This window comes from Anguilla anguilla, chromosome 2, assembly GCF_013347855.1.
Source record: "Anguilla anguilla isolate fAngAng1 chromosome 2, fAngAng1.pri, whole genome shotgun sequence".
In the NCBI taxonomy this organism is placed as follows: domain Eukaryota; kingdom Metazoa; phylum Chordata; class Actinopteri; order Anguilliformes; family Anguillidae; genus Anguilla; species Anguilla anguilla.
Genome location: NC_049202.1, coordinates 60,665,523 through 60,691,700, shown reverse-complemented (window position 1 = coordinate 60,691,700; position 26,178 = coordinate 60,665,523). Strand labels below are relative to the sequence as shown.

At 40.9% G+C, this 26,178-nt stretch overlaps 1 protein-coding gene across 2 annotated transcripts; it reads right to left on the bottom strand.

Annotated features, from left to right (window-relative positions):
• Nucleotides 1–471: 471 nt before the first annotated feature.
• Nucleotides 472–24,745, bottom strand: LOC118220715 (complement C3-like). Of its 2 annotated transcripts, none has more exons than XM_035404846.1 (41): nucleotides 24,588–24,745; nucleotides 22,750–22,945; nucleotides 22,135–22,300; nucleotides 21,921–21,991; nucleotides 21,033–21,121; nucleotides 20,866–20,948; nucleotides 20,685–20,772; nucleotides 20,329–20,434; nucleotides 20,095–20,215; nucleotides 18,870–18,985; nucleotides 18,453–18,599; nucleotides 17,857–18,066; nucleotides 16,943–17,134; nucleotides 16,633–16,788; nucleotides 16,362–16,488; nucleotides 15,852–15,926; nucleotides 15,340–15,534; nucleotides 14,906–15,020; nucleotides 14,446–14,534; nucleotides 13,965–14,104; nucleotides 13,659–13,874; nucleotides 12,815–12,875; nucleotides 12,528–12,614; nucleotides 12,155–12,358; nucleotides 11,788–11,863; nucleotides 9,992–10,151; nucleotides 9,312–9,407; nucleotides 8,844–8,991; nucleotides 6,641–6,804; nucleotides 6,065–6,223; nucleotides 5,503–5,562; nucleotides 4,510–4,600; nucleotides 3,151–3,199; nucleotides 2,944–3,031; nucleotides 2,594–2,683; nucleotides 2,336–2,441; nucleotides 2,145–2,234; nucleotides 1,974–2,054; nucleotides 1,734–1,817; nucleotides 1,312–1,447; nucleotides 472–996 (listed from the first exon to the last, which is right to left on the bottom strand). In XM_035404846.1, exons 1-41 carry the CDS (start codon nucleotides 24,653–24,655, stop codon nucleotides 855–857), a joined length of 4,938 nt encoding a protein of 1,645 aa, XP_035260737.1. In that variant the 5' UTR covers nucleotides 24,656–24,745; the 3' UTR covers nucleotides 472–854. The 2 variants fall into 2 exon arrangements, with proteins under 2 accessions (XP_035260737.1, XP_035260736.1); XM_035404845.1 differs by having other exon boundaries at nucleotides 3,151–3,203; nucleotides 4,511–4,600.
• Between the last annotated feature and the right edge of the window lie 1,433 nt (nucleotides 24,746–26,178).

Genomic DNA, 26,178 nt, shown 5'->3' with positions numbered 1-26,178 from the left:
TATTTAACACGAGAGCTTGTTTGTTATTTAACTGGCTTGTCTGTGCAATGTGGACAATACTTAGCAGTTTGACAGTTCTCTACGTTAATTCAGCAGTGAAATTGTTATATGCTGACAATAAGATAAACACTCACAGTAAAATATTGTAGACCTATAATAACCAACATGACAATATAATGCTAAAATAAATGCAGATAAAACTTTTCTTTCTTCAGTTGAGCCATTTTCAAATCAATATAACAGTTTTAAACTTGAAAGCCTACGCATTCATTTCTGTTTCCCTTGCCTAAAGTTTCTGTAGTTCATTGCTAATGAAATCTGCACAAAATGCAGGGTGGGAACTAAAATGCCAACTTACAAGACTCATTTTGATGTGCCTGACATAATTTTCAAAGGGTACATTTAATTACTTAAAAAATGAGACAAGGTATAGTAAGATTATTACAATTTAAAAAAAATCCCACATATGGATTGAATTTAAGCAAAGACTTTTACTTTACGGTTTCACCAGATATGCAAGAATACAATTTATTGTGATAGTGTAAATTGGGTAACAGAGACAGAATTCGGTTACATGAGTCACAAGATAAGACAGCCCGGTGATTCTGTGACATTTTAAACAGACATAGAAACGGCTGCGGGGTGGAATTGTCCACTGGCTAAGCTTAAATGAAAATAAATCACAAACTCTGGGGGAGCTCTGTGTTTACCGGTTGCTGAATGCTTCATATTGTTTTTGTTTTATGTACACCGTGGAGGGAACAATATCAAATTGAATTTATAAATGTAAATGGAACACATTTAGGATAAATTTCAAATATATATAAAACAAACAAAAAAAAGTTGACGCAAGTTTATGTGGGGCATCCGTATGTGACTAGGTCTGCTGTGGCTTCCTTGATGCCCAGACAGGGTTCACGGAATGCTGGCTGCTGACACTCCGGCTCGGTCGGCCAGTATTCAATCCAGGTTCCTTCACCCAGCATGTACATCATCCTGAAAGAAGGGACACACCAGTGAGGACTTGTACACGTATTAACTCACACCATCATGCACACACAGTCATAGTGACACAAACCATCATGGACACACAGCCTAAAGAAAGAATTTGAATAATTTAATTTAAATTTGTAGACTTAAGGAAGGCTACTGAACAATATTACATTATATAACAATCACATGGAAGATACTCTTATCCAGAGCGATGTTGAGTAGTGGAGAAAATCAGTGTTACTCTCACTGATAATGCAGTGACGCACTCAAATATGCACAACCGAAAGAAAGACAAATCAACAGGCAACTAGAACTCACCCGTCCTTATCTTTGATGAGGTCGTCAGACTTGCCCATGATCAGGTAGGTTTTTTCTTCTCTTAGAGCTATACTCTCTCTGCAATAGGGATGGGCCATAAATGTACGCTGTTTCCCCTTTACCGCCGAGTCAGTGCCTGGAGAAACATAATTACAATGAGTATTAGTGTAATTACTAAATAATTGCTCTGTGTTGCTCAAATTTCCTCCAGAAATAAACAAACGGCAAATTTAAAGGTCCAGACCTCATCGTATCTATAAATACCCACATGAGATTGTAAATGGTGCAATCATATTTTAATTCTTGCTTCTGGCTTAAACATTTTTTAAATCCACTACGTGCTAACCTTAAGCTCATCAACTGAGGGAAGGCAGAGCCTTTGGTAGAAATGGAAATGCAACACTCCAGTAGTAAGACTTTACCTTCTTTGATGACATCCTCCACAAGGACAGTGAAGCGGTCGATGGTGTAAGTCAGATCAGCGTTGACCACTCTGACTTTATACACTGCAGAACATTGACACAGTCAGTTTACATGAAATACAAAACTGTTTAATTGTTTAGCACTTGAAGCAACCAGTGCACCTTTCTCTCCACTACACGTCAAATGTACATCTGCGAATGAAACACTGTAGATTAGCTTCTTCTTGCAGGCGGCCATACCGTAATCCATGCCAGCTGAACAGGCAGTAGTCACACGGTCCATTTCTTCAGCTCCCTGTTTCCTCTGGTAGCTGCAGTTTTCTGTGAACAGTAGAGAAATACGAATGAGCACACATCATGCTGGCCTTCTCTGTGACATCACTTCATGCCTGATGGATGTGCAAAATCTACCTTCTGCACAGCGGCACACATCCTCATGGCAGATCCTGTTCAGGGTCCCGTTCTTCTTCTCCGGGTGATAAAACTTCATACAGCGGTTTTCTGTAATGAACAATGGTTTGGTTTTTCATTCTGGCTGCTGATGTATGACATGGGCAGAGGCTATGAAGACCTCTTTACCAGCAGTGAAGATCTGAACTCACCCATGGAGTAATACTCATACAGAGTAACTGCAGCTGGCTGAAGCAGACCCACATTGTTTATCTTATGTATCTTGAAGGCCACTCTGTCAGGCAGCTGATGGGAAACCTGTGGAAAGAGAGACAGAGCGAGAGTGAGAGAGAGAGAGAGAGGTAGCAAAAGACTTTGTCAGACTCTTAGCAACAAGCCATATTCAACAGGTCCAGGCAGACCAAATTCAAGTGCTTTTTCATCAAGGCCAGAGGAATACATTTGCACACCTTGTCCAGGTAGAGAATAAGGGAGCCCTTCTCTGAAAGTTGTTTGTCAGTCTCAACCTTCTGGACGTATCTGTCTCTTCCTGTGGTTAACTGTTGGAGTCAATACAAAATAAGGCCATGTGAGAAGGGTCATTCAGTCAGTCAGTGTGCCAAAGTTATGGTTATGATATGGTAGCATAAATTATGATTTACAGCTGTATAAAATTTTTTTTTTTTTTTTAATGCATCGTAGCCACTTGTGAATTATTTAATAATAATAATAGTAACAGATTTCAGGAGAATCTTGTTCAAATGGTTAAATAATAAGCACTATCACTGTCTGCAGTGATGGACCCGGTATCTTTCCTCACCGTCTCAAGGTCCTTCTTATCTGCAATGAAGCCTGTGAGCAAAGTAATATCCAGAATAGACATGGTGGCATCGCTGTTGGATAGGTACCTGGGAATAACACAGGAATTTCAGAAATGTACTTAAATATCAATTAGTTATGCTATTTAGAGCTGGTTGTATAGCTTTTGGATTTCAAGGTTTGTGACCAAAAAAACATTTCTACTTACAGCATATCAATTGTGAGTTTCCATGTTTCCAAAGCGTTTTCGTCAGTCGCTGTAAAACAACAAATCTTACTAAGCACAATTAAACAAGAGTGAATCCGCAATAGCTGCGACCGCACTCGCGCATCCATGTGTGCAGGCATCCACGCACACGCCCTCACACAAACACGTGACCTCTTTTTTGGCTCAAGACCAACCTTTCCACAAAATCTTGTGCAAATCTGTGAATCCATTCGGGAGATATTCGCCTTTTTGTGATAGGCTACGCCCATCTTGGTCAATCGGCCTGAAAGTTACTCAGCTCTACCTTCGGTCATGACCAACCTCCATGCCAAATTTCAGCTTCCTGGGGCGAAAACTGTGGCCGCTACAGGGTGGGACACTTTTGTGGACCAACTAACTAACCGACTAACCGACTGACCGACAGACAGAGCTATAGAGCTGCGGTTGCAGCTAAAAATGTGAAGTATTTCCGGAAGGTGATATTCAAAACTATGGCTGTGTTCCAATACGAAGCCAGCTGCCTCACTGTCTGCATCGAAGGCAGCTCCCTCTGAAGGTAGCGTCTTAACTGTACAGGAATCTCAAAAGGCAACAAATTTGGGATGCACTTTGAAAGCAGAATGGCGTCACAGAGAGTTCACAAAACCAACTGCGACAACGCGAATAATATACAGATTCTGTCGTTGTAGCTATAATTGTTCTGATTCTCTATTTAAGGGAAAACAAAATTAGTTTTATGTTTAGCTAACTACATAACTAGCCACTAGTTCAGCTACTTTTTTTGGTTTTAACCAGATTTCATGATTTCCATGATTTCAGTTATTCGCTGTATGTAAGCCAAGTTGGCTAGCTAGCTACGGTGTTCTATTGGGAAGTAACGTGATTACTAGAAAGTTAGCGGGCTAGTTCAGGTGAAACTGACTAAGGCTTAAAATCCACAAATACATTATTCCAGTGTATTAAATAATTCAAATGGACTATTAGCTGTGACTGCAACAAATAATAAAGTTTCCACCCCTTCTCTGGTTTGAGCTGCCATTGATTTAATGGAAGTGCAAAGTCTGAGGAAATCACAAAGACTGATGGGATATCCTTCTAGCTGAAGGATGCATCAGATGTTGCCTTACAATTTTACCAAAATAAGGCACCTTAGTAGGACGCATTATTTGATGCCTGCCTTCGGTTTGGGACATGCCTATGAAGGACAAATGTGGAAGAACTGTGAAAATAGTGAAAATGCTGCCTTCAAATGCTGCCTTCTAAGGTAGCTGATTTCTTATTGGGACACAGCCTATATATTCAGGCAAAAGTTCTGTTTATTTACAGAACAGTTTTCATTTAGTGCCCAATATACTGTACCTTTTTTTTCCTTGTCTAGCGTAACCTTCAAATCAAACTTCTTGCAGTCTTCTTTCTTCGCTTCAGGTAAAGCGTTGTATATGGTCACCACCTGTGACATAGCCATCAGACCGTATTCAGACTGCAGATTATGCCACTCTGACAAGTATAATCATATCATAATACATATCCATGCTGAACAGAGGGACTTGTGCACTGGGATTTACAAAAAATTAATTACTACATTGTAATAGTGGGGCGACATAGCTCAGGAGGTAAGACCAATTGTCTGGCAGTCGGAGGGTTGCCGGTTCAAACCCCGCCCTGGGCATGTCGAAGTGTCCTTGAGCAAGACACCTAACCCCTAATCCCTAACTGCTCTGGCGAATGAGAGGCATAAAATTGTAAAGCGCTTTGGATAAAAGCGCTATATAAATGCAGGACATTTACATTAATAGTGGGGAAAAAAACTCACATTTAAAGTATCATTTGCTCATATTTTAAAGGGCAAATGATGAGAACAGGGTTGGAATCAGTTCACTTTCAATTCAATTCAGGAAATGGATTGTGCTTCAATTCATGACCTGAAAAATGTCATGTTTTATGAAGACATTTGAATTAATTAATTTAAGTTTAATTTGTGTCTTTGTTGAAAAGGAGGCTTACTCTGCTACAGAGTATGTATCCAGTTCTGGGTGAAGCTTGGGTGTGTGCCTGTGGCTGGCCTCATTATTTCAGTTTTTTGGGATTTTTCTACCATGTCATCATTTCCTATCTGACTGTCCTTTATGATATCCCTGTGGCATATCTAATCTCTTCCCTGGCAAACCTCTGCCAAAGGCTTATATGACCCAAACACAGCTCTGATTATTTTCTTTTGAAACACATTTACCCTTCTACAGATGTTTTCATGCAATGCATGTAGTTGTCATCAGAAAAGTATGTTATTTTAGAAAGTGAAAAAGACTTGCTTCTCAAGTTTCTTGTTGACTGGCAGGTTAATATGGAACTTACCGACATGGTTCCTTGACCAGTTCCTTTGGCAGTGACAGTCAGGTCTTGATCAATCCTTGTCTGAAGACAAAAGCACAAGCTTCACATACTGACCCAAGAGTCTTGTATTTTGCACATGGGTTCACTTAGTACTTAGTACTTAGTACTTTTGTACTGAATTCCTGAAGAGTCTTAGTCCTGACCCTATCAGCCTCATGTCTCTCGTTTCTGTCTGATTTTCTTTCACGTTCTTTTATTACTTCCCCAAACAAATTTTTCTTGCTCTCCTCTTCATTATATTTTCTCTTTATTGCTCTTTCACACTTTCTTCCTTTCTCCAATTCTATTTTTGTCTCCCTCCCCCATTCTTCTCATTCTCTGGCTCACATTCTCCAAACAAATGAGGTAGCTGCTGTCCCTGATGGAAAACCTAACTCAGTTTCTCTCTCATTGTCTGTCTTCACTGTCCTTCAAATTCTGTCACAAAATCAATCTCTCCATCACATTCTATCTCCCCATATCTGTACTCTTCCACTATTTCTCTATGTGTGCCTGTCATTCAGGCTCCTTCTGTCAGACCCACCTTCTCTGAGCGGGTGAGGTGAATATTGTCCTTGTTGTAGGACCACTTGATTGGCTTTGAGCGGCCAGCCACATCAAGGCTTACTTGCAGGTCGACGTCCTTCACATCAGATATTTCTGTCATGTACCTAGCCACAGCCTGGAAGACTACGATGGTGGCCTGTGGACAACAGCAAGGGTTAGCTGATGTGGTTTGTGTGGTCCTGTTATCAGTGCAGTAGAGTCCTGAATAGCTATAGAGTTTGTCATCACTAGCACTCTACAAACTGTCAATCTATTATGATACCAGAGAAGGTTTAACTGTTTTAGAGTGTTGTGCCACACAAAATTGTGATTAGACTCAATTCTATGCAGTCCGTGGACTGGCTGAATTTAACACAGGTAAAGAGACTACCCAATAAGGTGATCTTAAGGTCAGGGAATCTGTGCAGAATTATATGCAGAATTCTACTTAGTACACCAATAAGTAACAACAAGGATTCTCTAAATCTAAAAACTGAAAGTCTTGCAGAATTTAATGTCTGCCCATCATAAATAGAGAGAGCAGAGAAAAACTGGACCTGTCATAATTGATTACCTGGGTGGACCCATGACCCCCTCCATAGAATTGCCTTTCTGTCAACCATTGAACGACCTCTCCAGCCTGGTCATACTTCTTGGCGTTGACCAGGGCCATCAGTGCATAACCAGTGGCCTCCAGGGTGAAAAAGTGACTCGCGGGTACTGGCCAGTGTGTTCTTCCTGCAACAGCAAATCAGTTTACCGTTATTTTAGCAATAAGTGTGATATGAAAGAATATTGTAAGTAACATTGAAATCCACTGCATGCTTTAGTATTTTGTAAGAAGGTCTGTTCAGTCACTGCCAAGTTGAGGGTTTTGAACTGTTTTATGTGTTCAATGCTAGACTTATTTTGATATGTTGAAAAGTTAGATTGTGGATAAGATGTGCAGTCTGTACAACAAGGTATTGCTTGACAGCATAGGTAACTGAAAATATCAGATTAAATATCAGATCATTTAGAATAAACAGACCACTGATGGATCTCTGGATATTTGTATGCATTATAGCATGGTTATCTGTGTGTAACATGATGTGAATGCAGTGTCATATGTGAATAGAAGTTAAAAGATAAGGCAGCCAGGTCATGTTGGCACTGTAAAGGGCATAGAGAGGAAATTAGTCTGACAAAAGAAACTGACTAGAAATTCTGAGAGACAGGGATTTGAAGCCTATCTAAAAGTTTGCCAATGTGTAAAACATAGGGCTTTAGGGGTGGATATTTGCAAAGAACTACCCAAATTTAATGTGACCCAGTCCCTCCTCGATTTATAACATCTCTGAATAAGTGGGATTACTCCTGCCTCAAGGACAAAACCAGGGGCCTCATTAATGGAATTTGTGTGGATTTTATCCAAAATGTAATCGTACGACCAGTTAAAAAATGCACATGCATGATTCATAAAATGTGCGCACAACTGAAAAAAGGTTTTGTAAATCACACACATATGCATGTTTAATTTATAAATAAATATTGTGAATGAGCTTTATGACCCACCCAGTGAATGCTCTCATTTATCCTTAGGCTATATGGTGGCCTCATACATCTTATTTCACTACTTAAATGGCTTGGAAATGGCAGTAAAACGCTGCTATATATCACAATTGTAATTTTAGTAAAATCTAAGAAAACACAATGGCAAAAAAGCAAGTAAAAAAGAGCGTAACTATTGTTTTGTTCCATTAGCAGTACTATATCAAGCAAAACAAAATATGTTGCATAGCAAGCTGTGCCAGGACGGCGCTGGGTGAACAATATCGACTCGTTCCTTGCACATGACGATGAAACGGCTATTCCTCCTCATGTGCAAGGAAATGTGGCCGGGCCCTGTAAAACACGCACGTGGTCTATCGCTCTGTTCCTGAGGTCTTCCAACAGTGTTAGTGCAGCATGGTCCTTCGAATGTGAATAGCTCACATAGGTTTTTATAGTCATGTCCGTAGTTAACACAATGTTTTAATGTCTTATCTCAATTATTAATGTGAATGTTAGCCTACATTTCAGGAGGTGCCTTTTAATTATTGTACTGTGTTTATGAATGTTAATACCTCCCTTATTAATTGCATGTAGGCATTAATGCCGTTGGAATTTTGCCTATATTATTCACCTTTTGCTGTCACTTTTAAACAACAGAACTGATGTGTTTACACTATGCCATTTGTACACATTTTATGCTCTTCAAATATCATGGCTTTTGAAGGAATGGGACATAATATCAGGAATAGTTCATGCGTGTGGTCTGGAGCTTGTGTAGAGGTATGCACACTTTCGCGACATTTTCAAGGTTTATAAATCTCAACATTGGCATGCATGGTGTATGCCTAATTTATTATGAAATCTGTGCACATGACTGTTTTATGCATGAGGTCCCAGGAGTTCAAATCAAACTTGTGTCTAACTGTGGTTATCGGGTCACTAGGCAGAAATACCTGAAAAGGGTGGTGCTTGTGAAGGAGCTGGATGCAGTGACTCGTGCTGATATTGTGATTATGACTGTGATCATGACTAAGCTGGTGAACTACAAGAAGCTGTAAACCTGCAAGCCTTTATGCTGTAGTAAACTCTGTACTTAAACATTGACCTAAGACAATGGCAGTGACAGGATTTATCTTTTTCATAATTTCTCTTCTGCTCTGTTCTTTATTATCATATTCTAACAATGACAGTTTGTTTGATTGGTTGAAGTACAGAACTGAGAGCCAGGCAACCCACTCTCTTACCAGATGAGAAGCGGTTCAGGATGTCCAGCTGGTGATTTCCGTCATTGCTCAGAGCGTAGGCAGTGAGGGCCACGGCGTAGGGGTTGGTCAGGCTGTGGATCCTGCCAGACAGGAACTCGCTGGCTTTCTTCATGCTGCCTGGCAGGCTCTGGAGTAATGGCAGAGGGGCAGAGGGACAATTATGAAGGCCAGATAGTAGGACAGGATTACCACTGCAAGAAGGGGCCAATGTTGGGCCTATATTTGCAAGACATCATAATGAGACAATAGCAGAGGTACCACTCAGTTTGTCTGGGCTTATAATTTATGCTGTAACACTGGTTATTGGGCGTCTGTGTTTTTTCTGCTTTGTTCTCTCTCTCTCGGCATTATTGACTTCTCATAGTTGCGTTGTTGTCTGCCATTGCCCAGTGTGCTGTGATGAGTCTGTCACCAGTGGTCCTGGGCATGATGTGATGGTGCACTCACGTTTACTTTCTCCACACAGATGTGACGGGCCTCCTGCATGGCGATGAGGACGAATGCTGTCATTGAGGCATCACTGTCTTTCCCCTTCACGTCACCCTGCGTGCCAAAAAGCGCAATGAATTTATAGCAGACAATGGGATACACCAGAAAGGTTCACATCTTTGGCCTTTAGTGGACCTTGTATTCCCTATCTGCTTGTCTATCACCTATCCAGGCTCAGAGGTTAGTCACAAGTTGATTACCATACTACTTTAACTTCCCTGATACCAGTTACTGCTTAATTCATGTTTATGTTGCAACTGAGTCTCTATGCAGTGATTTGACCTGGGTCAAATACATATTTATTTTGGATTCAAATAATTTTCTGCGCTCTATTGATCTTGCCTGGTATAATTGAGCCTGCCAGTATGACCAGAAGGTGGAATTTGCACTTTTTGAGAGTATTTCATTGGTTCCAGTACACCAGACAAGATCAGTAAAGCGTAGAAAAGTATTTGAGTCCAAAACAAATACATATTTGACCCAGGTTTGGCAGTAATAGACAGTGCAGTTTACTTTAATTTAATGCTGTTGTTCTGTGATCACGTCTTCTTTTTTGCACAATATAGTATCTGAATATATCCAAATAACTTATGGAATAGCAGTCACAATTCGGATGGAGGTCGCTTATGGTAACATACCACCATCTCTCCGTGGTAGACCTGGCCAACCTCTTTGAAAATGCCATCTGGCTGCTGTGAGTTCAGGACCAGCCATTTGAGGGCGCTGCACAGCACATCTTCTTCAATGAATATGAGGTTGTATGCCAGACCAAAAATTTTGGCTACGTACGCCGTCAGCCTGTTGGAGAGACACATGAGTTACCGCCACACCAAAGCACTGAACCATGTGCTGCTTTTAAATCACTTTGGACCGACATATCCAGTTAAATGGGTGAGGTATGAATGTCAAAGAATCTGCTGGAGGAGTTTTTCATTTCTTTGGTGATTTGTTTGGATGCATAGTAATGAGTTTCGAAGGCCTGTCAAAGTTTTTATGCTAATGGATATCAGGGGTGGGATTTACTCAAGTACAGAAGAGCTCACCAGCAGACTGTTAATCACGCAGAAAAACTGTAACCAAAAATCTGGCAATTTTTTTTTTTTTTGCCTGATGAAAACTATATAGCCTAAACATTATACAAAACTAAGTACATAAATCAGAACTGCTAAAGTCACAGTGTGTGTCTGCATTTATGGCTCACATGTTTTTATGTATAGGCTGTTTGCCAATGCATATATGTGGGGTATTCACATTTAGCCCTCTTCCCTGCAGCCCTTTTCAAATGTAATAGTTCCTATTTATTATCCAGTAATTCTCTGCCTTGTAATGAAGGAATCCATGCGCTAGCAGGAGCTGGAGCTGGGGTGTTCAGTTGGCTATTGGAAGCAGTAAAGAAGCCCTGCCCAGCGCAGGGCACTCATGAACATTTAAATGTTATGTCACTAACCTAGCTAAAATGGTGAAATGTCATAAAAATATGTTTTGTTCTTTTATCAATAGCATCCTAGCAGCAGCGTTAGTCATTAGCGTGTTTGCTATTGAGTGAATACTGTTTCATTATCAAAAGTCTACCTTCATTGTGCTTGGGCACATACATCTACAGTTCCTCATATTTTAGCATTTTCCTTCAATATAGCAGGTACAGACTCCAATTGTAAATTTCATACCTAGACATTGACTGTTGACCTTCTGCAAGCATTCTTGTGCATGAACTAAGACTGCAACACACAGCTGGCCAAGAAACACCTGAGCAGTCAACTGTCCAATTACATTTGGTCATCTAAAGTGAGGCTATATATTGTATAAATAGGGCTGTAATTCCTACACAGATCATCCAATATGCATGTACGTACTCTCTAATTAAAGCTGACAGTCTGCACTTGATAATTGTTTTGGTTTGAATCACTGTGAAGTGTAAGAGATGATTAACTTTATTTATATTCTACAGTTTCTCATATTTTAACATTGTTCTTCTGTGTCCTCTTGAGTGCAGTGCAAAGGAGAGATACAAAACTATTGGATTATGGAAAAGCTTTTTGTAATGATTAGGTCAATATTTCTAAGATGTAGCATAGATTTGTCCATTTTTATGTTCCATTTTCCAGAATAGCAAAATAAAATATTTATTGATGTATGTAGCCCATCAGTCTACAAATGCCTGATAATTACTGGAAAGGAGACAGGCAGCCAGGCACTCATTCACTCTTTCCTGTCCTTGCATTCCGTGTAAAGTAGAAATGCTGTGATGCCTTTAAGCGGGTCTGCTGCTGTAAAACTGGCTTTTGGCATACAAAAAAAATGAAACAACTTGAGTACACCAGTGATCGTAAGGACAAATCAGCTTTCCATTGCATCGAGAAAATCATAAAATACCCTACCCCTATTGGATAATGGTAGTTGTGAGACTGGACAGAAATAATGAGAAGTTGCTCACCAAGAGCTGGGCGGCTTGTCTTTCCAAACACTGTATGCACCCTCACTGTTCCGATATGCCAGCTGCTGAGTGTAGCCTGAAATGAAAGAGAAACAATAGAAAAAATTTCACATCACCAATAATTTACTCCCTATTTTGTGAGGGAGATACAGTGATCATCTTGAAAGGAGTACACTAAAAAACTATGTGATTGTCACAAGAATTTCTTAAAGTAAACTGATTAATGCCATGGCTCTTACACATCGCAGTTTGTATTTTACTTGTATTAAGCGATGATCATATGTTGGATACATTTCACATAGACTCAAGATATTCTATGTCTTAATGTATTTTTTACATGTTGTTTGCTGAATCTGCAGTGTCGTACCCATTGTGATGAACTTGATGGCTTCGGCCCGACGATCTAGCCCAATTTGCTCCCACTGACCGGTTTTGTCCAGGTAGTGTGTGGCGATGACAGGCCCAGTAATGCCGATCATGTTCTGCTCACCACAGCCTGCGGGCTGGTGTATGAGGCTGCCCATAGGTTTTCCACTGATGGCTGCCTGAATGGTCTGGCTCAGCAGCTCCCCTGTGCAAGCAAAGTAGACGGCACAGTCAGGGCTACGCTGACGTCATACACTGGCAGTTACATTCATACTGATTATCTCCCGAAAAACCAAGTATTTCCATAAGAATTCCGGACTGAAAAATGTGAGGAAATTCCTTTGTTTAAAGAAGAAAAGGTGATATCTCATTACCTGTCACACTGATGTAGGTCTGTGCAGGTGAGCCCGGCACCTGGGACGTAAGCTTCACGGCTTCAATCTTCTCCGTCTGAACGCCACCTGAATGGGCAGTTGCACACACCGCGTCATGCTCAGGGTGAGATACCAGGAAGCTTGCACTTGAGTTTACAGGTAGGTCAGTTGGAATTGGCCGGTCTGTTCTTCATGGTCAGAACACGATCAAAATCTTACAGGGAAAGCAGTCTCATACTTTATTCTAACCCATCTAGGTTGTGCTCAGAGCTGGGTCGGAAACTTACCATGGGTCGATGGATTCAGGACCACGGTGGTAACCTGCTTTTTGGTTTGCAGTCCTTCCGCCTGTGAGACATTGTGAGAATAAATGAATTCGGCAGCATATCCTAAGCCTCTGGTAAGCCATCTTGGTTTGTGAGACTTAATATTGTATTACAAAAAACATTGTATTTGAAAATAGGAATATATGCCTAATAATTGCCCAAGCTGGTTAAAAAAATTTAAATAAAATAACACAGTTGATTGTTGCACTAACAGAAGAATCATTCCATATAAAAACAACACTGGCCAAAATGTATACATCTTTTCAATAACATGTTTTAATAATATGTCATACCAGGTTGATATATGCCATTTGGAACAGCCGGGAGAGCTCTTACATCATAGCACCTCAAACAGTTCTTAGTTTTTATAACATTTTTTTTTTGCCCACGCGGTCAAGATGTTCACATCACCCTGGTAAAATTAAATGTTGGCAAATAAATATATATCCTCTTAATATGAATGCTTTTGAACATTCATAATTATACACAACATCCCCCCTTCAAAGTAAGATTAGGACTAGCTATAGTGCTGAAAGAACACATGAAAAATGGACACTGTCATTGTACCCTTGAGCAAGGTACTTCACTTGCATTGCTTCAGTATATTTCCAGCTGTATAAATGGATACAATGTAAATGCTATGTAAAAAGATGAGTAAGTTGCTCTGGATAAAAGCATCTCCTATATGCCTGTAATGTAATGTAATATTGGAGTAGGCTATTGGGTGGAGGTGAGGACAAGATAAGCAGAGAATAGTGGGTGAAAGTGACATCTTGAAGGAAGAGGGTGAAGGGACTTCACTGACCACCACGAGAAGGTCCTTCTTGACACCGTCTGTTTGGATGGAGTCGTAGACGGCGGCTTTAACCTCAATGGAGTGCAAACCCAGGGCCATCGGGATGATGACAAACGAGACAGCACGTGAGGACATGGGGTCCATTTCCACCTCTGGCAGGCGGTACTTCCTCTTCTTGCTGGCCGCGCTGCACACCTGCTCAGTCTCCATCAGCTCCACTCGAACCTGCAGCAGGGAGGGGAAACTCATGACTCCTGTGCTGAGGGTGCATCCTTCTCCAGATGGTAGGACTAAAGCACAGAACTAAAGTCTTACCTTTATGTGCTCCTCAAGGTAGTTGTAAAGCACCGCCTTAATTTCCAACTGCTCATTACGCACTGCGGCATAGGGCAGCTTCAGGTCAATGAAGAAGTGTTTCCTCACCGTCATTTCAAAAGGGTCTGCCACACAGATTCCTGCGGACAGGGTAAGTCACACCATGGTATAACAGTATAAACATTGGAACTGTATCTCTTGGGTGTGTTTGCATGTGAATATCTGATACAATGAAACACATAAATACTGGAGACCAGTCATTTAAACTGCAATTACACCTGAAATTAAAGATTGTGATGAGGTCAGTCCCTTGTCCGATACGTATCATTCCTAGCAATTTTTTCTGGAGGTCCATTTTTGATGGAGTTGACTGTATTTCTGTTTATACTGAACCTGAACCAAATGGTAACTGACAGTCCCCAAAAAAGAACTACAGTATGTATTCAGGACAGATGGGGGGGGGGGGGGGGGGGGGGGGTACCATGATCTTTGGACAGGCTGATAGCGGTGAATTCCCACGTGGTGATTGAGTCCTTCAGGAAACTCTTCTTTTCGATTGAAGTGGACGTGCTGGAGTACAAGACAACAATTACAGATAGTTACACCCCGCAGACAAAACTTTTCAGATACAGGCAGACAAGCACAAATGGAAGATAAATGAGAGTAGGGCCCTGACAAAGTGGTGCTAGACATATGCATTGTGGGAGAAATCATTTTTAAAAGAAGTATTATTATTATTATTATTATTATTATTATTTATTATTATTATTATTATTATTATTATTATTATTATTATTATTATTATTATTATTATTATAAATAATAATAATAATAATAATAATAATAATAATAATAATAAAAAAACTCATTTCTAGATTTGTTCATAACGGTTTTAGCCTGACCCAAGGTTAATAAGTAACTGTTCCTCAGAGAGCTCTTACCATCCCTGTTTGCCTTCACACATTGGTAACGTCACCTCCTCCCATAGCCAACTCTCAGGGAACTGTGTGCGGGACACAATATCTCTATCGCTGGTGTAGTCGCCATCCTCTTCACCTAAATACGAATAGATCACAGGCAAGTTATAATCAGCTGAGGCCTGGGACAAACTCTGTGCACTGACATGGGAACCAGCTACTGAAGTTTAACCGGATCCCATTTGGTAACTTCTAATGGTGCTCTGTCTGTCGTTAGTCTGTCTGTCTCTATAGGATATTATTTCATCTTAACAGTCAGAAGGAAAGGCAGCAGCCTCTCTGCCATTGTGATGATCATAACGAAAACAGAGATGGCCCTCTAAATCCGGCAGCCATTGTGTAACCTTGTCCCATTCTCCAGCCTGGAGAATTGGGCTAAGGATGACGGCAGATCTTACTGCGTGCAAGTAGCAGATCTTCGTCTCTGGCTTCTTGGGTTTTCTTTTCCACTACTGAGCAGCAGTGCACGAACGCTTCAACGCACTTTTGGCCGTCAATGATGTAACTTGAGCGTCTCTCACACGTGAACCCCCGCAGGTTCTCTCTCATGCCATCCACACAGCACTGCCTCTCCAATCCAGTGTAATTTGCAGCTGCAAAAAAACAGTGTACCAGATTCAGCACTGTGGTCCAGAAACACACAGGGCAAGAATTCCCTCACAGGAATAGTGACCCAAACCTCAACTCAGCGTCAGACTGAACTTGCGTGTCCCCAGGCATGGAAAAGCAATATTCAGACACAATCTTGTCAGCACTAAAAACTTTAGCGACAGCGACAGACAAAAAGGCATTTCTAGATTTATACATAATGCACACATTGACTTGGTATTTAGAAATGTAATCTCTTAGTTTTTAACATACTAAGTTGGCTTTTTGACCCATTTATTGACCCAGATGCAGAGGCTTTTACCTAGTGTGTGTCTCAAGTCTGCCAGTGTGAGTGAGCGCCGTCTCCGACGCTTTGGGCGTGCAGGGCAGTCTGGGTCTGCATGGGGACACACAGTGAAAAGGCATTTTCATTTGTTTCATGTGTTAGTGTTCATATGCTTATATGAGACTGACAGTGTCATGGCAGACATTTTATTAATTGACTATTGATTGCCTATGCCTTTTTTTATGCATTACATTGACAACCTGTGCTACCCTTGGAACCTCTTGAAAACGTAATGATAAAAATATCTCCTGCTTGTCTGTGTTCAAAGGTGGGCAGAATATTACCTCTACCTAGTGTAATTTCATACATGCACACACACTCACACACACGCACGCACACACACACACACACACACCAGCACACTGTAAAATGATTTACCACAAAAATGGACCATTTCCACATGTACAGACATGCTCCTTGTGCTGCACACCCATAAAAACAGTGCTCCTCACAGGCTAAGAAACCTTTGCACAATTGAAAACATACCTGATCTAGATGTGGTCCCAGCTTGCTTGGTTTGAAACGCCAGTCCAGCATCATAGAAAACTCCCATGCTGTCAGGACCACTCCCAGGCGTACAGCCAATATCATGCTTTTCAACGATGTCCCAGATCTACATATGAAAAGGCTCAAGTCAGTCAAGAGTAGCATGCATACACAGTACGGCCCCAAACGCCACTTACAAGGTGCTCATCCCTCCATAATTTTTACAGAAACGGGAAATGTAAAAAAAGTTCAACAAATTTTCTTCCCTTACCTTGGTCTGTGTCAGTCTGTTCTTATTGTTCAGGACATAGACACCCTTGTCCACGGCCACCAGGCCCACCTTTGCCCCAGGGTCACCGGTGATGGTCAAGCTGAAGGGCTTACGCGGCTCATAGATATCTTTCTTGACTGTGGATTCGACTTTAAGCTGTAGGCACAGACAGACAGAATGCACCTCTGACTCTGCATAGCTATAGCCCAGCCGTAACTCTGCATGACTCAGCCACACATGAGGACGAGAGGGGTGCAGTCAGGATTTCAACATTATGATTGACATCTAAATGTGATTCTTTCAGGCATACCGTTCCCATGCAGGTGTCCTTAACGTCCACCCACACAGAGTCTGACACCACTTCCGGGCCCACATGGTAGTACGCCACAAATCGGAAAGAGGGAACCATGTCTTTGGTCACTTGCAGTGATAAGGTCACCAGCGACTGTCCTTTCAGTCTTTGATATCTCGCTGCATGAACAAGCTGCCCTTTGTTCAGCACCTGTTCAGGAACAACACAGACAGGTGAACACATCTACCTTGTGAAGCACGAATGGTGCAGACAGCTACAGGTAATAGTGGATTGAATTTATATAGTCATTTTCATCTAATGATCTCAAGTAACTTTGCAGTGAAATGAGGAAAGTCCACCAACATTGTGCGGCGGCTATTGTACACCTGAACACTCACTACACATCCGCTGAGGTGGAGAGAGAGGAAATTACAGAGCCAGTTAAACTGGATGCTTACACATGGCCAGGTTATGAATTTGTCCAGGACATCAGGGAACCCCCCTATTCTGCCCTAGGATCTTTAATGACAACGGTGTCCGGACCTCAGGTTGACATTTCAGAAAGCTGGCATCTCCTGCAGCACTGTGTGCCACTGCACAGAAATGTTTAATGCTTTGACTCAGTTCAGAGGCCAACCCCACCTGCTCACCAGCACCGATTTTCGCAGGTCTCCCGTCCAAGTACTTACCAAGCCCACACCCACTTTGCTTCACTCATTCTATAACAGCAGGGTATATGGTGATTTAGGTGCTGACAAAGTAAGACTACAAACAGGTACACAGCACGTATGTGAAGTATGAAGACTACACAAATGTACTCGACAGGTATATGAAGTATGAAGACTACAAACAGGTACACAGAACGTATGTGAAGTATGAAGACTACAGACAGGTGCACAATACCTATGTGCAGTATACAGACAGGTACATACCAGGTACGTGAACTGCTTGTCCTGACCCTGGATACCTGGGCTGTTCCCAAGGTTGAGGTTGATTTGCAGGTTATCTCCAATCTTCAGTTCCGCTGCCTGGATGCTAATGTGCAAGTAGTTATTTGAGCTCGACTGTGTCCTGTACGGTTGGGCTGTCATATGTGCGACAGCTTGCCGTTCATCAGTCAGTTCAGGAGATTCGGTTTTCGCCTGGAGACAAAGAGGCAAACCCGAATCTACAGTATCACAGTAGCACCAGAGCTTCATTTGTGACAATGTTGTTTTCATGCTGAAGGAAGTATTTCAGTTTTTCTCAATGGTTTTGGGGGAATCAACTTGAACATATTACTGTACATTCCACAGCAGTTATATTCTCTTTGATTAGAAGTAATTGAATGGCAACTGGCATATTATTGAAGGTGATGTAATCAACCTATTATAGTAAATTCCTTAAGTGCTGGAAGATATCTCAGCAGTCACGTTTGGCATTCTGTACATTCCAGTCAGATTCCCGAAATAGTTATTTTTTCAGGAACCTGCATCGGGCAGAGATGAGCCACAGATTTACTTCCGATTGATTTGAGAATGGAGCTTACATAGATTTGGAGATTGTTTGCCCCCCCGTGGGTGTTGATGGTAAGCTTGGCGATCCCATTTTCCTGTGTCCAACCCAAAACTTCCCCTGGTGTCACCTTAATATTAATGCCTTGAGCAGGAGTGTCATCTGGGTTTGTGACATAGACCTATTACAGCAACATTGAAGGAATAATTATTATTGCTTAACACGTATAACCAGCAAGACACATATACAGTACTGTATAACACACAACACAAATTTTCTCAAAACACATAAAATGGAAACAAAGCAATAATGATATGAAATCCAAATTCAGACATTTTCACAAATGAGGGATTTATAGGTAAAAAATACTTTTTATTGGGTTCAACACAACTTTAAAAGGAACAGCACCAATTATAAAAGAAACTCAATAACTGGTTATAATATAACATACCACAACTTGAAAAGGCATTCCTGGTTTAAAATAGGTGGGGGTCTTCTGGAAGTGGATGGTGTAGGGTGATGTCACTATCTGGATCCCCGTTCTCTCTGCCTCCACCATTTCACTGCCTGACAGAGGAAGGAACATCACTCCAGTATTCATACAGTTATACTGTAGATATTGCAGTCAGAATGGAGCAACAGTGCAGTTCACCCGCCAACAAGTCATTGCTATTGGAAAGTGCAGCCTGCAGAAAGCTGAGTGAAATTCAGACATGGTCCAGTCCACAGTTGCAGAGGGTGATTAAAATAAAGGACCACAGGTATGGAAGTTTTTTGAAGCAAAGTTCACAAGCCTGTACAATGGATTCAAAAATTTGGAAATGGTTTCCCAAATCTGTAAATGGAATCACAAATCTGTAAATGGTTTCCCAAATCTGTACATGGTGTCATTTCTTAGTAGTGTTAGCTGTAGTTATAATTAGGAATCTAGGACGGGGTATTTCTATTGGTAGCTAAGTCAATTCTTGCTGATTCTGTAATGAATGTTAGCAAGTTAGCAAGATTCCTAAATCAAAGCGGATGGAGATAATACCTTGTCCTAGATTCCACTGCACACTCTGATTTAGTTATCCATTATATTGTTCCCTGTAGAAATATGACCCAACATGATGGTTCTCTGTGGGTGAGTTCATTGCCTTTTTGAGTTTTTTATTTTAGGATTTGACTGTAGATAACAGGTTCACTTCTTAAAAGTAAAGTAATGGTATTACATTGTTATCCCCAGTCCACTCTTCTGATTAGCTGAAAGAACATGCATGGACCCTCCTCACCAGAGCAATTTCATTAGCACAACTATGAATGCCATTTTACAAGTTTGCAAATTGGTACACTACAAAATTTGGTGCAAAAGTTGTCTTTGCTCTAGTTGATTTGAGAGGCTGTAATTATTGAGTCATTTTTGTACAAGTTGGAAAGTGCTATTGTGTGTATTCTCATATTAATTTCCAGACTTATCATCTATTCATTTATTCTACAGGTTTGAGAAAACCGTTACAGATGTGTGAATCCATCCTACAGATTTGTGACATTTGTTAGAAAAATGACTCCATACACAAGACCCAAGAACAACATACGCAACAAAAAGAGGCCTAAAAGTGTACTAGACAAAACACCTTTTTTTTGTGGTTTTATTTACTAAGAATCAAATAATCAAAAATATTGAGCAAGGTCCTTACCACTGTCTGTCAGGACACTGACAGACACATATAGGGACTGCTTGACCAGCCGTCCAATGTCTGGGAAGGTCTTTTGGATTTGATCTCTTGTTAGCTTGGCCTTTCCCTTTCCTGAGATAACCTGAATTATAAAGAAAGCACAGGTCACAAAACCAGCCATGAAAGGGGGTCAGTGGTGAGTTTGGGGGTGCTCATGTAGAATAGAGGGTGAGGCTGAAAAGTGGAGGTACTAACGTTCACTCTCTGCAGAGAGGCAGGAATACTCTTCTTCTCACCATCCTCTGTCAGCACGCCAAAAACCACAAACGCCTTCCCTGAAACATCCTTTCCATACAGATACCTGCAGAGCAAAACAAAGGAAGGCCTTCACTTTGCATGTAAGACAACTGGAGTGAATAACTTCCCAGGAACCGACACGAGATTGGCTGAACAAGAACCCCCCATCAACCATTTTGTGAAAACAAACTTGAAGCTTGAGGACAGAATGATGTACAATTACAAACAGTCACTGAAATCACTTGTCACTTGTAAATGCCAGGTTGGTCAAAAATATTCTCTTGAATATATGATATAAAAGCTTATTGTCCTACCGGGCGATTATGTTGACAGATAGCTCCTCATCATTGACGTAGAAAAAAGATTTTTCTGGTGACAGCTTGACCTCAAAACTTGGAAGCACTAGAGGAACCAAAGATAAAAATTATCAAATATTCCTGGAGAGTTCACTATATTAGCCTAATCAAATACACTCGGAGCAGGTTTTCATCTCACCATATTCTTTCACCTCGAAGTCAGCAGTAAAGTTCTTTTGTGGGGTGCTCTGGAATCTGCATACCACCTTCCAGGTCCCCACACTGTCAATAGAGAATGTTAGATATTATGGCAGAGGGCATGTCAGTACATGACCTAAGCAGATTTGGGTGCCTCTCAAAACAAACCTGACAATCTCTGGGAGTTGGTACTGTCCTGATTTGACCCCATTTTCAGGATACACAATGTCTTTCTGAACTGTGATTCCATCTGGAGTCTGAATAGGAAATAAGCAAAAGGTCATTTTTGATAACTCATATAATCTTGGAACATAAATAAAAATGCACAAAGAAATTCAGCCAGGAAACTCATGCTACAGCTGACCATTGGTCAGCCTCAGCATCTCAACTACATGTTCTCACACTCAACCAATCACATGCACGCATCTTTACATATACTCATGCTTAAGCAATCACATGCACACATCTCTAATGGTGCGCCTGTTTAAAACTGACAGTCAAACGTCCAGTGCTGCTCATTGCCTGTGCTGCTCTTTGAATGCTTTGCTTGCTGCTGCTCACAGAATTGCGCTCACCCTCCACCACCCCAGCTACCACCTGTTGTTTGGGTCTGCTTCTAACTACTGGGGGTTCTGATATTTCCCCTGTTAGTAGGGGAGATGTGCCATGCACAGAAGTGGGGTGGCAGTGTAGTATAATGGGTAAGGAGTTGGTCTTGTAACCTAAAGGTCACTGGTTCAGTTCCCCGGTTGGACACTGCTGTTGTACCCTTGTGCAACGTGCAAGGTACTTAACCTGCATTGCTTCAGTAAATATCCAGCTGTATGAATGAATGCAATGTAAATGTATAAGTAAAATTGTAAGTTGCCCTGGATAAGAGTGGCTGCTAAGCACCTGTAATGTAAGTACATACATCAGATCCATTTAGCGCCACATAAATTGTTTTTGCATTGCATATTCATTAATATTTAATCTCAATATGTGAGTCGTCCTGACTGAAATCATGTGATCAAGAGGGCATTCATGCTTGGAGGACAGCAAAGACTAAAGCCTTACCATTATTTCCACAGAAACACCACTTGAGATTGGCTCCAGTCCAGGGTTCAAGGCAAAAACCCTGTAAAGAACTAGAACATCGATCAACCGATTAATCAACTGTGCATTATGGTTTATATGTTAGTATACATATGCATGGAGAAGAAATGGGGAAACATGGAATCTGAACTACTTTGAAAATTGCCTACATGTACATGTTGATATATTACTGTACCTGTGCCTATCGGAGTATAGATGCTCTTATCTGTCTGTACAAATATGTACCCAGACTGGAAAGAGACCATGATGACTTTTTCCAATTCTTGCTTGTTTCCAAATTTTGCGTGTAGGTGGACATACTGTTTCAAACGCGTCTCTTCTTCAAAAAATTCTTCAGGGATCTAAAATAGAAGCATAAATTGTTACAGGCCGTTTCATCTTGAAATGGTGAATTATAGCACAAGCTAAAACAACCGTCTAGTTTAAATTCCCGAAAACTTGCTGAAATATCTGTAAAAATTATCTAGAATGTCAAGGCAAAAATATGTATAAAATGAACACCGGTTATTAACTAGATTTTGAGCTAAACTATTTTCTAATAAGAATACTCATAGAATATGGTTAAAAAGTAAGTAAGCCTAGAGAGGATTCAAAAGGAGTGTTCTTGTGAAATATTCTGTGTTTCTATAAAGTGGGCAGTTTTTTTTTTAATTTTTAAAAAATTTTTTAATAAGTACACTAAATGACAGAAACTGGCGGGACAGTAAGTGCCTGCTCTGCACAGGAAGTGTTATCTGGGATTTGGAAGTCCACCGGTCTCCTCTAAGAAGTGACTGACGGGAGCACCCACCAGAATTTCCTGTAGAGCCTGGAACTTGTTGTCTGCCTTCAGATCCACAGATGTAGAGAAGATTTCCCTGTTTTTGGCAGGAAAATTCTTCACCACAATTTCAACTTTGAGGTTTGGTCCTACATACTCCTGTACTTCCACAAACACGTTCTCCTTACTGCCCACCCGAAGCAGGTTTGGTGCAGTCAAAACAAATCTGTGAAAACAGAAGAAGGTGAGGGGCAAGGGAAGTAAGAAACAAAGTATTTGAACAGTTCCTCTTTTAGCACATCACTGTCTGTGAAACTGCTGGACAGAAGAAGCACAGTTGCTGTCAACAACCAGACTGGATTCAAACGAAAATGTTCAGTCAGAAAATAAATCCCATCCCACCATCAACTCCAGTTTCCATAGTCACACACACCAGACCTGGGTCAGATGTGTGTTCAAATAGTACTTTCAAATGCATTTTAATTAATTTATTTTAACTTACAACATTTGCAAACACAAAGCAATTCATTGGATTTTGAAATAGGTATAGAATATGTTTGTACATGTTTGACATACACCATTTACAGTTTACATTTACATATTTAATTTCATGGATCTGTTACTGCTCGCATATACTCATGTGCACTCTGTATGGAATTATAACAAACGCAAACCGGTCTTATTTCATATTTTAATTAAAACACAAACTCATGTTAACATATAAAACATATATTTCCCCTACATTTGCATTATTCAACAGTAAAATTAGCTAAAACATTTGGGTTTCAAAGCTTGTTGGATTTCTTAGGTATATTAAAAAATAATGTAATGTAACATTCTATTAAATAATCATAAATTTTAATTTTCCTTGAACTTTTATGCCAGCCTTTCTTGACTTCCTCTGACCTATAATTATGGGAAAATGATGAACATTTGTTGAATGTAACAGCATTTAAAATGTTTTATTTTTATTTTAAATAACTAGCATTTAAGGAACTTTGTACAATATCTCATTTCGCAGGGAATTATAAAATATTATTGAAATACTAAACAATTGTTTGTAGGAATACTTTAAACTAATCAAAATTGCATTTTCAAACAAAAAATGATTGAGTAATCTTGTTTTTTTGACCCAGGATTTATGCACCCAGACAATCTTTCAAGTCATTGGACTGTAAAAGCACAGCCCCTCCCCCCATACAAAGGGACCTTCACAGAACCGCCTGAACTGCGCACTCAGTTGTTCATTAGGCTTTTTGTTTGCTCAGTGCAATTCAGTGACCCCAGGCTTCGTACATTCTCTGGTTTTAAGCATGCATCATGCATGATAAAATCTCTGCCCTGTTCCCTGCTTAGTGGAAGGAGTCTGGCGACAAATATACAACAGGTTAAATGTTAAGATTACCAGCCGCCATTTTGAATTTGCTTGGCAGTTACTGTCACCCAGGGCAGCTCACAGAATAAATGACATCCAGTTACCATAGCCATATTTAAAATAAAAAAAACTCTCCGATTGTCTTGCTAAAAGGATACAATCCTCTCCTCTGGAAATTGAACCTTCGTTCTTCTGATGTCTAATCCAGCTGATTATTAATCACACTGTGCTTCACTGCTGTATGATAAACTTGTTCTGACCATTGATGTAGGTAGGATTGAGTCAAGAAGATTTGCCACTGATGTTCCGACTAGCAGTGTCCCTGTGAAGACTTGCAAAAGTGGTCCCCATTCACCTTTCCTGACTACCACGGCACCCACTGGTGCCTGCACGGCTATTTATCAGTTGATCTGCCGCGTCTGTGGTTTGTCTCAGACAGACTATGATCACAGTAGAGTGTGTGTGTGTGTGCATCTGCATGCGGTATACTCACAGTTCAGCACATGAGAGTGCAGGAAGAGACAGAGCCAAGGTGGCCAGCCACACCACATCCACACGCATCTTTCCCACCGGGTCCAAGTGTCTCTCTCCCCCTGGACAGCACTTATTTATACCCACTCTGTCAAAATTGTGTTCCCTCCCCAAGCCTGGAAACCCCCAGGCTCAAGACCTGAACTCCAATGCAAACACTGGCTGACCCTCTGGTGGATTGAGAAAGCGAGATGAAGTAAGAGAGGGAATGTCTGATAACTGAAATTCAAAAATCAATCACAGGGGGCGGGGGAGGGGGGGGGGAACTTGCATAACCAGTACAAGGGAGTCTCATGTCAGACAAGAAACCAAATCTGTGAGTTTCTTTAAAAATAAAAAAGTTTCATGGCCCGGGAGTTGCCATGAAATAGCCCCCCCCGCGACAGCTCGACAGGATGCAGAGACCAAGGTGACCTGAACTAGCAGAAAAATGAAAAATTGTTACAAAATAAAAAAAAATATATATTTATTTTTTTCAAAAGTAGGTGAGACATGAGGAATATGTGAAGCAAGTGCATGTTGAGGGAGAGCTCTGGAGCCGCAATGGGATGGGGGGGGGGGGGGGGGGGTGGGGGGGGGGGGGGGGAACCGTGTTGTGCATACAAGCTGTTTGTTTGCATTGCTTGAGCCAGACTGTTCCAGTATGTGTGTGTTGTGAAGGGGGTGCCCATCTCCTTTCCCGTATGTTACACTGACACATTTCCCAGAAATCAAATTTTTTCTTCCATAGCACATTTCATTGCACAATTCCAAATGTTCTCAACCCATTTTCAATGCAGACAGTGCTGTGCAGTAGGCACACACACTATGCCCGCAAATTATTAATCGCACATATGCTAGAAAAACTCGCAGACAACCTCTTGATTTGCACCAGTTGTGCTAGAATGCTCTCGGTGTCCCAAACATTCTGGTTTTATGATTTGTTTTTATAAAAATAAAAAAATTACCTGGGCATCCTATACGAGGGGGTAAGAATGCCCGACTAAAAAGATTAAATGAACTTTCAAACTGACATTTCAGTGTAACATGCATCAATCATCAGAGTCACTCAGAGTCCAGTCTTTTACATCTTTGTTTGCATTTTTTTTTTTACCTCATTTATTTGCCAAATGTTTTTGACAAGAAATAGCATATGCAGCTGGATGGTGAAGAAGACAATGACTTATTATTTTACTTGATGAGATTCATTGTATCAAAGTACTTTGCAAACCTGCAGTATTTACCGATGGCAACTTGACCAGAGTAACAGAGTTTAAAGGGGAATTGCACTTTATAATACTTCTAGGCTCATTTTCACACCAACCTGGGGTTTTGTGTGCATTCCAGACGGTTTTTAGGTTGCTTGCTTCAATATTTAGATATTTGTAGATTTTTGATTCCCGTGTGAGCACACCACCCCCCCATCCAATAGAAGCCCATTCAACATCAAACTCCACATTAGACTCATTGTAAACACACGTCCCTGCTTCTCATGACTGATATGCCAATGACACCCAACTCTTTCTCTCCTTCCCCCCCTCTGACACACAAGTCTCCGCTCGCATCTCTACTTG

Bases quoted from the DNA above. Each gene is read 5' to 3' on its own strand.
- LOC118220715 (XM_035404845.1), bottom strand. From the start codon at position 24,655: ATGCGTGTGGATGTGGTGTGGCTGGCCACCTTGGCTCTGTCTCTTCCT. The intron at 20,949-21,032 runs GTTTGTTTTGAG...CTCTATTGACAG, and splicing joins CAACTCCCAGAGATTGTCAG to TGTGGGGACCTGGAAGGTGG. The intron at 20,435-20,684 runs GTAGGACAATAA...TTTGCTCTGCAG, and splicing joins TCTGTCAACATAATCGCCCG to GTATCTGTATGGAAAGGATG.